This window comes from Schistocerca serialis, chromosome 6, assembly GCF_023864345.2.
Source record: "Schistocerca serialis cubense isolate TAMUIC-IGC-003099 chromosome 6, iqSchSeri2.2, whole genome shotgun sequence".
Taxonomy (NCBI): domain Eukaryota; kingdom Metazoa; phylum Arthropoda; class Insecta; order Orthoptera; family Acrididae; genus Schistocerca; species Schistocerca serialis.
The window spans coordinates 21,030,842-21,047,332 of record NC_064643.1 but is presented as its reverse complement, the minus strand read 5'-3'; the positions used below and the strand labels follow the sequence as shown (position 1 = coordinate 21,047,332).

The 16,491-nt window shown below is 38.3% G+C and overlaps 1 protein-coding gene across 1 annotated transcript in view; it reads right to left on the bottom strand.

Annotated features, from left to right (window-relative positions):
* Positions 1-1,322: 1,322 nt before the first annotated feature.
* LOC126484209 (molybdenum cofactor biosynthesis protein 1-like) overlaps positions 1,323-16,491 on the bottom strand; it is a 77,483-nt gene continuing 62,314 nt past the window's right edge. Inside the window, exon 6 of the mRNA XM_050107622.1 lies at positions 1,323-1,378. Within this exon, the coding sequence (XP_049963579.1) occupies positions 1,323-1,378 (56 nt within the window). The remainder of the gene's footprint in view (positions 1,379-16,491) is intronic.

Sequence of the window (16,491 nt, the reverse complement as noted above, 5' to 3'; positions counted from 1 at the left end):
CCATCATAACTGTTCACCACACCCAAGCCTACAGCCACCAGATAAGATTTTTTTCTATTTTTGCCTTTGTACAGCATGAACCATTAATTTAAACTGTGTTTTAATAATCATTCTTGAACTTTACGGAAACTGGCTCACCCTGTTATTTCATCCTAATCATACATCTGTATAGGGTTCCTTCCTGGTGTTTGATTAATCCGAGTGTCCTGTTTTACAGACTTATGAAGTGCCAAGTTAATATAAAGAGGCACCATTTAAATTGCTTTAGTGTAAATAATAAAAATGTTTTCTTAACTATTGCAAAGTGTTATGGTTTGCTTACATAAAATTCAATCAGAGTGAAGCCAAGTTACTAGAACCTGTTAGATGGCTACACAGAATTAGTTCAAAGAATAACAGGTTTTGAAAGTAAATTCCACCAAGAAAGAGGTTTTCTTTAAGTGAAATGTTCAGTTAAAAAGTGTGTGCTTTAGTGTCTAAGTATTTAAGTTTCTTGATTATGGAAAGTGCTTTTCTAAAGGTAGTCCCCCCCACCCCGGCTAATTTTTTTTACCTTCCTTGAAGTTATCTACTGGGCTTTTTCTTTTTTAAAAACATAATGTATAAAGATGTAGCCCAAAATTGTTTAAGTGGGGTACTTTATTTGAAGAGCCAAACTAAACAGTAGCAAGAAAGTAGGCAAAATTCACATTTCTGCTTCTCCAATACTTCACTATTTCATTGCCAGGATAGGTTGGTGACCATTAAGTACATGTTTTAAACCACTAAATGAACTTGGAAATGAGTTTTCCTAGCTTCAGTATATTATTATTCATACTGTGTTCCTATCTAGCCACTGGGTAAGATCTTAGGAAAAGAAGTGAATAGTCCAATTTACTTATCCATTAGACGCAACACACGGTAAATCCTGTAAGAAGGATAACTCTATTGATTATCTTTTCCTGTAAACAGGACTATCCTTCGATAGTGTATTTTATTTTAAAACTAAACTAAATTTTAGTAAGAGGGTTATACGTGGCAACATAGAGACAGGGTTTCTGTTATTTACGTAAAAGCATACTAATATCATAATGGTAGTGTTATAAGGTCCTATTAATGTGTGGTCATGACATTTGTTAAATGTCTCACCACATTTCTATTGAAACTATTTACTCTTCTTGTAAATAACACCTATGACAATTTTATACAAATGTCCACTAAGACTTTGCTTGTCAACTTTCATTTAGGTAACAGCGATCTTTTAGATGTATTTAAATCAGTACTGTTAAGAAATACTGACTAGCTTTATTTTCAAGAATCTCAAGTTTAAGTTATACATACTGTTATCCTCCAATAAGAATCATTGGCCGATTCTTCATCTTTGACAGGTTCATCATGCCTGCAATGCAAAACATTATCTTTTGTATTAACAGATGAAATCCAACTTTTTAAATTTAATAAATGCTTATACAAACATAAAGTTTCTTCAAAAAATGTATTTATGACAACTTCCTGTCACAGATAATTTTCACTGAATGTTGCAACCCAGTTATAATGCTGATGAGAAGCAAATGTTGATCTTTTCCCTCTCTTCCTTCACCATCTGTTTTGTTCACCTTGACATATTTCTACCAAACAGACTACCCCAATGGATCCACTGCTTATATTTAACACACAGTAAATTCAGTGCAAATATTTCCTTAACACAGGATGTGCATTGACGAGCTTGAATTAATCAGAAAAATATAAACAGATACTAACCGTTCCACAGCTCTTACAAAATACTTGCATTAAGTAATCATCAAAGCTACTTTTTGTACAGCAAGAGGACTAAAAGTCAAAATGGTGCTACATGCTACAGGCAGTGCAATACAATATATTTTACTCATTGCTACAGCAATAAATGTACTTATAAAAATATTCAGACTTAGACTATAATCAAATACAGAGAGAGAAAATATTCTAACTAAAGAGATATAGCAGCCATAGGCAGAAACAAATAAAAAAACTGATACTAATCTTAGCTTTGAGGACCAAAAGTTTCTTCATCTGGAAAACACAAAAAGAGAAATGAGACTGTTCAAGAATTAAGGATGAAAATTCAGGATCTTGAGTCAAGGAAGATGGACATGATGAAATTCAGTTGCGAAAGAGCAGCAGATGATGTAATTTTAAATGCTGAGAAATAAGATCTCTTCAAGAGGAGCCACCAAAAGGTCAAATAAGTGAAGAACAAGCTGAAAATACCGGTAAATGGGCTAAAATGGCGGCAAATAGATAAAGGAAACAGAAAGGAAGTGCTGAAGAACAGGCAACCAAACAACAACAACAACAACAACAACAATAATAACAGCACATTGTAGCAATATATAATAGCAGTCCCACAACATCTGGAGGAAGATTTTCCACTAACAGAACAATAAATTCATGAAGCCATCAAATCTTCCAAAACTTCAAAGCAACAAATGAAGACTCCACTACAGCAAAATTATTGAAATAGTCAGAACACACAAATGATCTACAACTGCTGTTTGAGAACATTTGGAAAGCTGAAGAGATTATGGAAAGCATTAATCCACAGCTATGAAAAAAAGGGGACACTCAAAATGTCAACAATGGCAGAGATGCCTCACTTCTGCCAGTGGTATACAAAATATTATCAAAAATTCTCTGGACAGAGTTGTAGAAACTTTAGACAAATAACTGGGAGAATCTCGAGGAGCTCTAGAAAGGGAAGACCCTGCACAGAGCAGATGTTTATTAGAAAATCGATAATCCTCCACAGACTGCTAATCGCCAAACCTATAATAGTATCATGTATTGGTTTCAAGAAAACTTTTGATTTGGTAGGCAGAGAAATTATAGCTAAAATCATCAAAGAATTTTGTATTAAAGCAAACATAATCCTCAAAACACTAGCAAATAGGATGACTGAAGCTAAATTTATGGGAGAAGTATCTCAACCATTTGAAATAAAAACTGGTGTTAGACAAGGGGACAGTTTATCACCTTTACTGTAACACTGCATTCTAGAAAAAATAGAAAGTATCTGGAATTTGGAGAAAAAAAAATTACAAAATTGAACCAATAATTTTAGGACGAATAACAAATGGAATTAAGGTAAACTGCCTGGCTTCTGCAGATGATTCTGATATACTTTCAAAAAATCTGACAGACAGTTATTGAAAGAAATCTTTTGGAAGAAATAGCAAAGAGAGCTGGTCCCAAAATTTCAGCCGAAAAAACAACATTGATGACAATTTCAAACAATGCATCAACATTCTTAGAAAAACAAAAATGTAAAATAGCATTAGGAAGTAAATTTAAATATATTGGACAAACTGTACAACAAAATGGACTAGAAGAATTAACAGTAGATGCAAGAGTCAGCAAACTGGAGAGAGCAAATCGTTTTATAAAGGATATTTACAACAAGAAATGTACAACTAAAAAAACAAAACTAAAACACTATCCCACAGTGGTATGACCAGGATGTTTATATGGATGAGGATGCCTAATGATGAACTATAAGCTGGACAGAACAGAGGTTCCTCAAAGGAGCATTATTAGAAAATAATGGTTGCAATACAAGCTACAGATGGCTGGAAAATGAGAAGTAATGAGGAGATCTACAAAAATTTTGAGAAAATATCAGAAGTAATGGCTAAAAGAAGATTAATTTTTTTTTAGAGACCTCTACTGAATGAGTAGTTCTGGAAGAAGGACTCAATGATAGCATGGATTACAGAAATAAGAAAGAAACAACATCAAACAATCAGAAATAATAGAAAGAAACCTTTTTACAGATAAAATACTGAATTTAAAAGGATCATCACCTCTCCAAGATCAAAATTAATTTCATCCCTCTCAATAAGACCGTGAAAACCGGAAATAAAATTCATAAATATGATATTGCGAAGCTCAAAATCAATCAAAACATATTGGAACAATGCCACCAGTAACTGACAGTTGAATCCCATAAATGGGCAGACATTGCCTCCATGATCCAACAAGCAGCTAATACTACAATCCTGACAGCTAAAAAGAGGAATCATACATGGTGGAATGAGGTTTGTGGTGAGGTGGTGGCCCAAACAGCAAGTGCATGGAAAAAGTGGAATTCTACCAGGAGTCCTGATGATTTTGATGTATTCCATGAAGTTCGAAAATATGCAGCCAGAACTCTATGAAGGTCTAAGCAATTGCATGAGAAACAGCAGTTAGAATAGATCGATCAGTGTTTCCAGATAAACAATGTCAGAGACTTCTATCAGGCGTTCAAATCGAATTTGAAAGGATACCAAGCCCCTAGTTTTTGTTTTAGAGACGAAAATGGAAAGCTCAGTGTTGTGCACATAGTTCCACATATTCGGCGCGTACACAAATTTCCCACTAGAGTGCGCCCCGCTAAGCAAAACAGCGCAGGCGCAGCGCTCGTCCATCTCCGCACTATGAGATGGCGCTGCCATAGAGACGGACCAAATTCTGCTTCCGCCGATCCGCGTATTAATATGTAACGCAGCCAATGAGATTGCTGCTAACATAGAACATTTTCTCCTCGCGCATCACACTCGCGCAGTGATACATGAACGTGCGAGGTATTATAACGAGTGTAAAGACCTTCGATCAGTCAGTCTGCATTTGTCTGCACCAGTCTGTATGAGTCTGCATTAGTCTGTACCAGTCTGCATTAGTCTGTACCAGTCCGTCGAGTTCTACAATTGTCTGTACCAGTCCATAGTCAAGATTCAGTCTGCGCCTGATAAGATTACCATATTCCTGTACATAGCCATGAAGATAAATGTATAGACACTTTTGTCAAGTATCTGAAATATATGTGAGAATAAGATTAACGTACCAATCCCAAAGAACTTCAGATTGTCAATTGTAAATAGCATCCAGAACCAAGTTAAGTAATTTTCATATTTGTTATTATTTTAGTAAATGTGTGTGAAAATTAATCAAATTCTGTTTAAAGTTGGTCACCGTCAATCTGCTACTCTAAGCGTGCAAGTGGCATTTCTATCATCTGACCGAATGGCAGAAGATAAACACACCATGATAAGACCACGAGACATATTGCTGACACTCGCTTACTTCGTTAGAGCAACAAGTCAAATAATCTGATGGTGTGTGTACTGAAGGTCTTACAGTATGCACACCACACTCGGCCTGACCAACAAAGAAAACTGCAAGATCATGTCTCGTTACTTTGAAAACCTACTTAATTGTGATGAACCGAAAGAAAGATTCCCTGCATGTGCCCCAATCCACAAACTACCCCTAATCTCCATCTAGTAAAGAGGAGACCAAAGAGATCATCAACAACTTTAAGAATAATAAGGCAGCTGGAGAGGATTCAATAGTGGTGGAACTACTGAAGCTGGCAAATAATGAAACTCTAGATATACTAGTCCAACTTTTTGAGGAGATCTGGAGAGCTGGGATGATACCAACTGAATGGCAGTCAGCTTTAATCCATCGTCTACACAAAAAAGGTGATAAATAGAATGTCAGTAACTATAGGGGTACCTCATTAGTATCTGTTCCACATAAGATTCTCTCCAAAGTGATACAGAATAGAATAGAAGGTCATTGTAACCAACTGATTGGGGACTATCAAGCTGGTTTCCAAAAGGGCGATTCTTGCGCAGAACAGATCTTTAACCTGAAGAACATCATCAGGTCCAAAAAACTGGAAGAAATAACTATGTGGTCATGTTTGTTGATTTTCAAAAAGTATATGACTCCATCGACTGACAGGCATTAATGAATATTTTGGAAAAGTTTGGGATGGATAATACCTCAAGAAAGCTGATCAAACAAACTCTTACTAACACAGTGTCAAAAATTAAATTTATGGGTGAGGTATCTGAACCCTTTACAATCAGAACGGACATAAGACGAGGAGATGGACTATCCCTCTCCTTTTCAATTGTGTCTTGGAAAAGGTCACTCGAGAGTGGAGAAAGTTATTAGCCCAAGAAGAAACAAATGAAGAGTGGTTCAGACTTGGTCCTAAGAACAAAGGGGTGTGCATTGACTGCTTAGATTTTGTGGCTGACCTGGCCATTTTTGCTAACAACAAAGAGTCAGCAGTCAACAAGATAAATAGGCTGTCAGAAATTGCTGAAAAAAGTTAGACTCCAGATCTCTATTCAAAAGACAAAATATATAACGAACATCTGTAACGGACCTGAATGGATGAGAACCAACCTGGGAAAAAATCAGATGAGTTAAGAATTTCAGGTATCTCGGTGAAGTCATCCACCAGGAGAATGGATTAAAAGAAGAAGCAATTGCCAGGATGAGGAAGTTAGACCAAGCATACCAACTGACAAAGAATACTTATAACAAAAAGTCTATGAGTATGTGGGCCAAGTTCCAACATAATAATACAGTTGTAAAACCTGAGGGCTTATAAGCATCCAAAACTTTGACCACGAATAGACAAGGTCAAGCTGAGCGGCTGGAAAAGCGTGAGTGTAGGATATTAAGGAAAATACTAAGGTAATAGATGGGTCGATGGACAATGGCGAATGAGAGCAAATGAGGAATCGTGCAGCAAGACAGAACCTATCACAGCATCCATTACAAAGAAATGATTGTTATTTTATGGTCATCTCATGAAAATGGACGGTGATCGACTATCAAAAAGAATACAGAGTTTCATCCTATCTAAGAAAACGACGCCGAGATGGTTCAAAGAATGTGAAAAAGATCTTAAGCAGATTGGTATCTCAGAGAGAAATTCCTGAAAGGAACAAATTTAGAAGATTGGTGACCAACTACCAAGGTTTTAACATGGCATCAACATCCGAAAGACAGTGAGGACCCTTATCTGAAGGGCATAAAAAGGTACTTCTTAGAGGGGCTCAGAAGATACTGGCAGGAAGTCAAAGCTGGAGCAAGAACAAGACCTGGGCACTACAGTGAAGTCGGTTGTTACCACGCAGTCCATAAAGACTCACCTCGATAAAAAAAAAAATAAATAAAAATAAAAGGCTTTCGATGCAGAAGAAATAGGGGATTGAGAACAACACGAATAGAATAAAGGGGGAAAAACATGAGGAGGAGATGGACGAGTACTGGAAAAACAGGAGACGACAAGGGAAGAAGAAGAAGTGAAGTTATTACATGATGAGAGATGGTGATTGAATTTGATTTGATTCAGTTTTCGTTACATACACCGAAAAAATGAGATGATTCTCAAGGGTGTGGAACATGTCAGAATGTATAACACAAAACATTTTAATATAATGAATACTACCCTGATCATTTGTCATGAGATTGTCAAAATAGGTGAATACAATACAGTAAACTGGAGAAGCTAATATTTACAGAATTAATACGCTCTCAGAATGAAATATTGTTGTTGTTGTTGTTGTTGTGGTCTTCAGTCCTGAGACTGGTTTGATGCAGCTCTCCATGCTACTCTATCCTGTGCAAGCTTCTTCATCTCCCAGTACCTACTGCAACCTACATCCTTCTGAATCTGCTTAGTGTATTCATCTCTTGGTCTCCCTCTATGATTTTTACCCTCCACGCTGCCCTCCAATACTAAATTGGTGACCCCTTGATGCCTCAGAACATGTCCTACCAACCGATCCCTTCTTCTGGTCAAGTTGTGCCACAAACTTCTCTTCTCCCCAATCCTATTCAATACTTCCTCATTAGTTATGTGATCTACCCATCTAATCTTCAGCATTCTTCTGTAGCACCACATTTCGAAAGCTTCTATTCTCTTCTTGTCCAAACTATTTATCGTCCATGTTTCACTTCCATACATGGCTACACTCCATACGAATACTTTCAGAAATGACTTCCTGACACTTAAATCTATACTGGATGTTAACAAATTTCTCTTCTTCAGAAACGCTTTCCTTGCCATTGCCAGCCTACATTTTATATCCTCTCTACTTCGACCATCATCAGTTATTTTGCTCCCCAAATAGCAAAACTCCTTTACTACTTTAAGTGCCTCATTTCCTAATCTAATTCCCTCAGCATCACCCGACTTAATTAGACTACATTCCATTATCCTTGTTTTGCTTTTGTTGATGTTCATCTTATATCCTCCTTTCAAGACACTGTCCATTCCATTCAACTGCTCTTCCAAGTCCTTTGCTGTCTCTGACAGAATTACAATGTCATCGGCGAACCTCAAAGTTTTTATTTCTTCTCCATGAATTTTAATACCTACCCCGAATTTTTCTTTTGTTTCCTTTACTACTTGCTCAATATACAGATTGAACAACATCGGGGAGAGGCTACAACCCTGTCTTACTCCCTTCCCAACCACTGCTTCCCTTTCATGTCCCTTGACTCTTATAACTGCCATCTGGTTTCTGTACAAATTGTAAATAGCCTTTCGCTCCCTGTATTTTACCCCTGACACCTTTAGAATTTGAAAGAGAGTATTCCAGTCAACATTGTCAAAAGCTTTCTCTAAGTCTACAAATGCTAGAAACATAGGTTTGCCTTTCCTTAATCTTTCTTCTAAGATAAGTCGTAAGGTCAGTATTGCCTCACGTGTTCCAGTGTTTCTACGGAATCCAAACTGATCTTCCCCGAGGTTGGCTTCTACTAGTTTTTCCATTCGTCTGTAAAGAATTCGTGTTAGTATTTTGCAGCTGTGACTTATTAAGCTGATAGTTCGGTAATTTTCACATCTGTCAACACCTGCTTTCTTTGGGATTGGAATTATTATATTCTTCTTGAAGTCTGAGGGTATTTCGCCTGTTTCATACATCTTGCTCACCAGATGGTAGAGTTTTGTCAGGACTGGCTCTCCCACGGCCGTCAGTAGTTCCAATGGAATATTGTCTACTCCGGGGGCCTTGTTTCGACTCAGGTCTTTCAGTGCTCTGTCAAACTCTTCACGCAGTATCATATCTCCCATTTCATCTTCATCTACATCCTCTTCCATTTCCATAATATTGTCCTCAAGTACATCGCCCTTGTATAGACCCTCTATATACTCCTTCCACCTTTCTGCTTTCCCTTCTTTGCTTAGAACTGGGTTTCCATCTGAGGTCTTGATATTCATACAAGTCGTTCTCTTATCTCCAAAGGCCTCTTTAATTTTCCTGTAGGTGGTATCTATCTTACCCCTAGTGAGATAGGCCTCTACATCCTTACATTTGTCCTCTAGCCATCCCTGCTTAGCCATTTTGCACTTCCTGTCGATCTCATTTTTGAGATGTTTGTATTCCTTTTTGCCTGTTTCACTTACTGCATTTTTATATTTTCTCCTTTAATCAATTAAATTCAATATTTCTTCTGTTACCCAAGGATTTCTACTAGCTCTCGTCTTTTTACCTACTTGATCCTCTGCTGCCTTCACTACTTCATCCCTCAAAGCTACCCATTCTTCTTCTACTGTATTTATTTCCCCCATTTCTGTCAATTGCTCCCTTATGCTCTCCCTGAATCTCTGTACAACCTCTGGTTCTTTTAGTTTATCCAGGTCCCATCTCCTTAAATTCCCACCCTTTTGCAGTTTCTTCAGTTTTAATCTACAGGCCATAACCAATAGATTGTGGTCAGAGTCCACATCTGCCCCTGGAAATGTCTTACAATTTAAAACCTGGTTCCTAAATCTCTGTCTTACCATTATATAATCTATCTGATACCTTTTAGTATCGCCAGGGTTCTTCCATGTATACAATCTTCTTTCATGATTCTTAAACCAAGTGTTAGTTATGATTATGTTGTGCTCTGTGCAAAATTCGACCAGGCGGCTTCCTCTTTCATTTCTGTCCCCCAATCCATATTCACCTACTATGTTTCCTTCTCTCCCTTTTCCTACACTCGAATTCCAGTCACCCATGACTATTAAATTTTCGTCTCCCTTCACAATCTGAATAATTTCTTTTATTTCATCATACATTTCTTCAGTTTCTTCGTCATCTGCAGAGCTAGTTGGCATATAAACTTGTACTACTGTAGTAGGCGTGGGCTTCGTATCTATCTTGGCCACAATAATGCGTTCACTATGCTGTTTGTAGTAGCTTACCCGCATTCCTATTATCCTATTCATTATTAAACCTACTCCTGCATTGCCCCTATTTGATTTTGTGTTTATAACCCTGTAGTCACCTGACCAGAAGTCTTGTTCCTCCTGCCACCGAACTTCACTAATTCCCACTATATCTAACTTCAACCTATCCATTTCCCTTTTTAAATTTTCTAACCTACCTGCCCGATTAAGGGATCTGACATTCCACGCTCCGATCCGTAGAACGCCAGTTTTCTTTCTCCTGATAACGACATCCTCTTGCGTAGTCCCCGCCCGGAGATCCGAATGGGGGACTATTTTACCTCCGGAATATTTTACCCAAGAGGACGCCATCATCATGTAATCATACAGTAAAGCTGCATGCCCTCGGGAAAAATTACGGCTGTAGTTTCCCCTTGCTTTCAGCCGTTCGCAGTACCAGCACAGCAAGGCTGTTTTGGTTATTGTTACAAGGCCAGATCAGTCAATCATCCAGACTGTTGCCCTTGCAACTACTGAAAAGGCTGCTGCCCCTCTTCAGGAACCACACGTTTGTCTGGCCTCTCAACAGATACCCCTCCATTGTGGTTGCACCTACGGTACGGCTATCTGTATCGCTGAGGCACGCAACCCTCTCCACCAATGGCAAGGTCCATGGTTCATGGGGGGGGGGGGGGGGGGGGGGGGGGGGGGAAACATTGTTATGCACTATTAATAAATTTATGTTATGCACTATTAATAAATTTAGCATACACAAAATACCTAATATTGACTGTTGCAACCAAGTACTGTCAAAACTTAAATCTAACATATTTTTACTTACGCTGGCCTAACAGTCTCTGTTAGGATATTCATCTGTAGAGTAGAAGGCATTGCCTATCAAAAAGTCATTCAAACTCTGTTTAAACTGTGCTTTATCTGAAACCAAGTTTTTAATGGTTGCTGGTAATTTATTGAAAATGTGTGTTCCTGAATATTGGGCCCCCTTTTGGACCAACATAAGTGATTTTAGGTCTTTATGTAGATTGTTCTTATTCCTAGTATTGATAATATGTATTGAGCTATTTGTTGGAAATATAGATATATAACTTGCATCAAATTTCATTAAGGAGTAAGTATACTGAGAAGCCATGGTTGGAATTCAAAGTTCCTCGAATAGGTTCTACACGATGTTCTTCAAAGACTGGTCCCAGATACTCCATTGCACCATTCACCGAACCTGATAACCCCGAGCCGTCAGTAACAAAAATTAAGTCTTGCTTAAGAGATTTACAGCACTACATGCACTTGTTACCAAAGTCTCATTTACTTTTAGAGCTATCTGTTCCACTTCCTTTTTGGCCCCACTTCTCTCTGTCTCCACTATATCCCATACAGTTCTTATTTTGTTGCCCGATACAATTATCTTTTTCTCTTAATAAAGCTACTTCGATTTCTGGATTACTTGATTCAATATTTTGCAGTATTCTTTGCAATGCATTACAATTCTAATATCAGAAATGTTCCTAGGTAGTAGATACAGTCTCCTTTTTGCCCCACATGATATCTTTATTCCTTGTGTAATCCATGGTTTATCTTTTGACTTCTGTGTGATCTGAGTTACCTTTAGGGGAAAACAATTTTCAAAAGAGGAGGTAACTTTATTAATAAATGCTTTGTATTTTCCATTTGAGTCAGGTAAACATCTCTCCAGTTCATGTCTTTGAGCAATTTCCTGAATTCCTCAATTTCTGGCTTATTTATTATCCTCCTGTACTCAGATTTAATATTTTTTTATCCTGACAAGTTTCAACATTTAACACAAGATGCTGCACGTCGTGATCAGATAGTCCATTTACTATTGGTTTTGTGATATGACTTTTTTCCCCTAGATTTGTTCATAAAGATATTATCAATAGCAGTCTCAGAGCATTTACATATCCTAGCTGCAAAGTTCACAGTAGGAACTAAATTGAATGATAGTGTTAAAAACACCAGCAACCACTATTTCCTCTTTTTTTTTTTTTTACACAAGCTATTCCTTTCGCTTTGTGAAATGAAGCACTGCCTAGTTCCAAAACACAGGACTACTATGACAAGGTGAAATGTTCTCAGAGTGCTACATGTATGATAGTAAATGTAATCCGCACTATAGTTGTTTTCTGAGTAGTTATGCTGTGTGTGTTTCATTCAATCAGATGAAATGGAATAAAATCATCAATTTATTTATTTTGGCTCTTTATCACCAAGATACATTCAATGTTGGTTGAGGTTTATCTTTTGAATTCACTCCAGTGTAGATTGTCAAAATTTTATCAGTTGTCAAAGTACTTGTAACACAGTTTCCGAATTTACTGCCATCCAGGAAAGTCTCCCACTCAAATTATTCTCAGAGACTGAGAGCTGGCTGAAACCCAGAGTAGAAAGCTCTCACATATTTAGTGATTAATGGAATATATATCGGAAAGGCAGGTTAGACACTGTAGGAGAGGGAGTGTCCATTGTCTCTACTGAGGTCAAAGCTGATTGTGACAGTGAAGTTACCTGGTTGCCTATAACAAGTCTATGTGAAATCATGTTAATTAATGGATGTTTTAATCATCCACCCGGTTCTGCTATGACAGTTTTGGAGCCATTCAAAGAAAGTCTACAGACAGTAGCACGTAAATACCTAGATCATGCAATGCTAGTTGGAGGTTAATTTAGCCTACTGAGTATAGATAGTAGCCTATGGCTTTATTTCAGGGGGTGCAGTCAATCTTGTGAAGCACTTTTGAATGTGGTTTTCGAAAATTGTCTTGAGCACCTAGTTTGGCACGCCACATGCAATGGAAATATCTTAGACCTTGTAGTTACAAACAGCCCAGATATCATCAATGACTTCAGCATAGAGATGGGGATTAATAATCATGATAACATCATAATAACTAAGACTACAAAAATTAATAAATCAGTCAAGAAGGCTAGGAAAATGTTCATGCCAGAAAGAGCAGATAAGCAGATGTTAGCATCTCACTTAGACAGAACTGACATCACTTAGTTCCATTAAGATGGACGTAGAGAGATTATGGTCAAAGCTTAAATAGATCGTGAATTGCACTCTCAACAAGTCTGTACCTAGTAAACGAATTATGGATGCAAAAGAGCCACTGTGGTTTAACAATGAAATTCAGAAAATACTGAGGAAGGAAAAGCTACTGCACTCTTAGTTCAAAAGAGAATGCCAAATGCCAACAAGGAAAGGTTACTACCACTGTCATACCTCAGCAAAAGATCTGGCTGAGAAGCAGGGGAAATTATTGTCCTATGTAAAATCGCTAAGTGAGTCAAAGTTTTCCATCAAGTCACTTGACCAGTCTGGTGTGGCAGTAGGAGATAAATGTTTTAAATTTTGCATTCCAGAAATCATTCATGCAAGAGAATCATATAAACATACCGTCATTTGACAATAGCACAAAGACACCTAACAACAATCACCACAAGAGGTCAGCGCTAGCACAAGTTGTTCACATGATATTCGTTGGACTGTTGCCTGTAAACACATGCCATGTCAGTGCTCTTGGAAGAGAGCTGTGGCAGTGACACGGCTCTGTTGTTGTTCCTGTGTAGTGATCTGCAATGACGGGATGGTACAGGAGGGTGGGGGGGGGGGGGGGGGGTCGAGATTCAAGCAGTAATTAAGAACTTCATAAAGAAAGGTATGAAAGCGAAGGACGTTCATGCCGATTTCCAGAAAACACCAGGGGACTCTGCTCCTTTGTCTTTAACTGTTGCCAAGTGGATAAATGAATTTAAATTTGGTCAGGAGAGCTTAGATGATGATCATCCATGAATAGGTCAGCCAAGATGTGTCACTACTCTAGAAATCATTGCAAAAGTGCGCATAATGATCAAGGAGGATCACCAATTTAGAGGGCATGAAATTGCTCACGCTTGCCAGATGTATCTGAAAGGTATTCACAAGATGGGTGCCGCGACTCTTGACGCTGGGTCAAAAACGCATGAGAATGGACATATCACAACAATGTTTGGCCTGTTTTAGGAGAAACAAACAAGATCTTTTGTGCTGGTTTGTGACCACGAAGAAACTTTGTTTTACTACTATACCCCAGAGACAAAGCAACAATCAAAGCAGTGGAAACATGCTGAATCTCTGCCGCCAAACTCCTTCAGCGGGGAAGGACTTGGCGTCAGTGTTCTGGGATGCGCCACCAAATTCCTTCAGCGGGGAAGATCATGGCATCAGTGTTCTGGGATGAGAAGGGGATTCTGTTTGTACATTGTCTCCCCACTGGGCAAACAATTACTGGAGAATACTATGCTAACCTTCTGGACAAATTATAACAAAAGGTATGCGAAAAAGGCCAGGTTTAATAAGGAAGAAAGTCATCTAGCATCAAGCCAATGCACGCTCACACGCGTGTGCCATCGCCATGGTAAAATTACACAAACTAAGGTGTGAATTGTTGCCACACGTGCCTCTTCCCTAAACTGAAAATTTTTCTTTGTGGATGAAGATTCACTTAAATGAAGAATTGGTAGCCTGAATTGATAACTATTTTGTAGGCCTGGAGGAAAATCATTGTCGAGATGGGATCAAGGTATTGGAACACTGTTGGACCAAGTGAATTAATCTACAAGCAGGGTACATTGAAAAACAAAAAAGTTTCAGTGACATAAGTACTTTTTTTCTATTCTGTTTCAAGAACTTTTCAAACCACCCTCGTAAGCATCCCTGACACCTGAAATAATTAAAAACAAATAAGTCGCCAGTTGCAGATGGAATCTCAATTTGGTTTTACAAAGAGTGCTATATGGCACTGGACCCTTACTTAGCTTGTATTTATTGTGAATCTCTCACCCAGCAGAAAGACCTAAGCAACTGGGGAAAAAAATACAGAGGCGTCTCCTGTAAATACGAAGGGCGAAAGAACAGACCTACGAAATTACAGACCAATCCGTAACATCAGTTTGCTGCAGAATTCTTGTACATATTCTGGGTTTGAATCTAATCAGTTTCATGGTGACCAATAAGTTTATGTCCACAAATTAGTACAAAGCATCACTCATGGGCAACTCAGCATGCTCTTTTGTCATACGACGTCTGTTCAAAAAATTCCAGAACTTTGTCCACAAAATTTTCTATGCTTATCTTTTAGTTACTATGGATTGTCTCCTTCGAAATACTCTCCTCCACAATTGATACACTGCTCCCAATATCATTTCCACTTCCAGGAGCAGTCTTGACACACCTCTTGCTGGGTCGCATAAAGTGCCGTCTGCGAATTTTCTTTTATCTCATCTACCATTGCAAAACTTCATCCTTTTCAACTTTGGAAATAAAAAGAAGTCTGCAGGGGTCATACTATTCTCACATGGAACATCTCATTCTCTTTTGTGAGATCCAAAAAGTTTTTTTGGTTTTGACTCATGAGCCGTGGAATGAACTTGGCGGCAACACAATGCATTCCAAGATGCTGTGTCATTTCATAACATGATCCAATTGAAATGTTACATTCTTCTACAATCTCTCGGACAGTGAATCTTCGACTGGCACACACAATTTCGTTGACGTTCCTGACACAAGCGTCATCAGGGGACATCTAAGAGCGTCCTGAACAAGGATCATTTTTGACTTTTGTAAAGCCATTTTTAAAACGTGTGAATAATACGTAACACCGAGTATGGCTTAAGCACTCATTGCTATAGGCTCCCTGCATCATTTGGTGTGTCTCTGTAAAGGTTTTCTTGAGTTTCACGGAAAATTTAATGCAGATGCATTGCTCCTCTAACTTTGCCATCAAAAATTCACAAACCCAGATTCCATATTTCTTGATTTCCGAGAAGCATTTGACATAGTGCCTCACTGCAGACTTTTAACAAAGGTACAAGCACATGGAATAGGTTCCCAGACATGTGAGTGGCTCAAAGACTTCTGAAGTAATAGAACCCACTACATTATCCCGACGGTGAGTGTCCATCAGTGACTAGGGTATCATTAGGATCGTTCCAGGGATGTGTGCTAGGAGCGCTATTACTCATATTTTCTATGTGCATAACTGATCTGATGGACAAAGTGGACAGTAATCTATGGTTGTTTGCTGATGATGATGTGGTGTATGGAAGGTGTCATTGTTGAGTGATTTAGGAGGATAAAAGATGACTTGGACAAAGTTCCCAGTTGGTGCAATAAATGACAGCTAACCCTAAATGTAGAAAAATATAAGTTACTGCAAATGAGTTGGAAAAACAAATCCATAATGCCAGAATCCTGCATTAGTAGTGTCATGAATGAAGAAGTCATATTGTTTCAATATCTGGACATAACTTTGCAATGTGATATGAAATGGAACAAACTTGTGAGGGTCATGGTAGGGAAGGTGAATAATCATCTTTCGTTTGTTGGGTGGATTTTACTAGTGTGGCTCAGCTGTGATGGACATCACATATAGGGTGCTAGTGTGATCTCTTCTTGAGTACAGTTTGAGTGTCTGGGATGCGCAAGGGGTCAAATTAAAGCAGACATTGAGGTA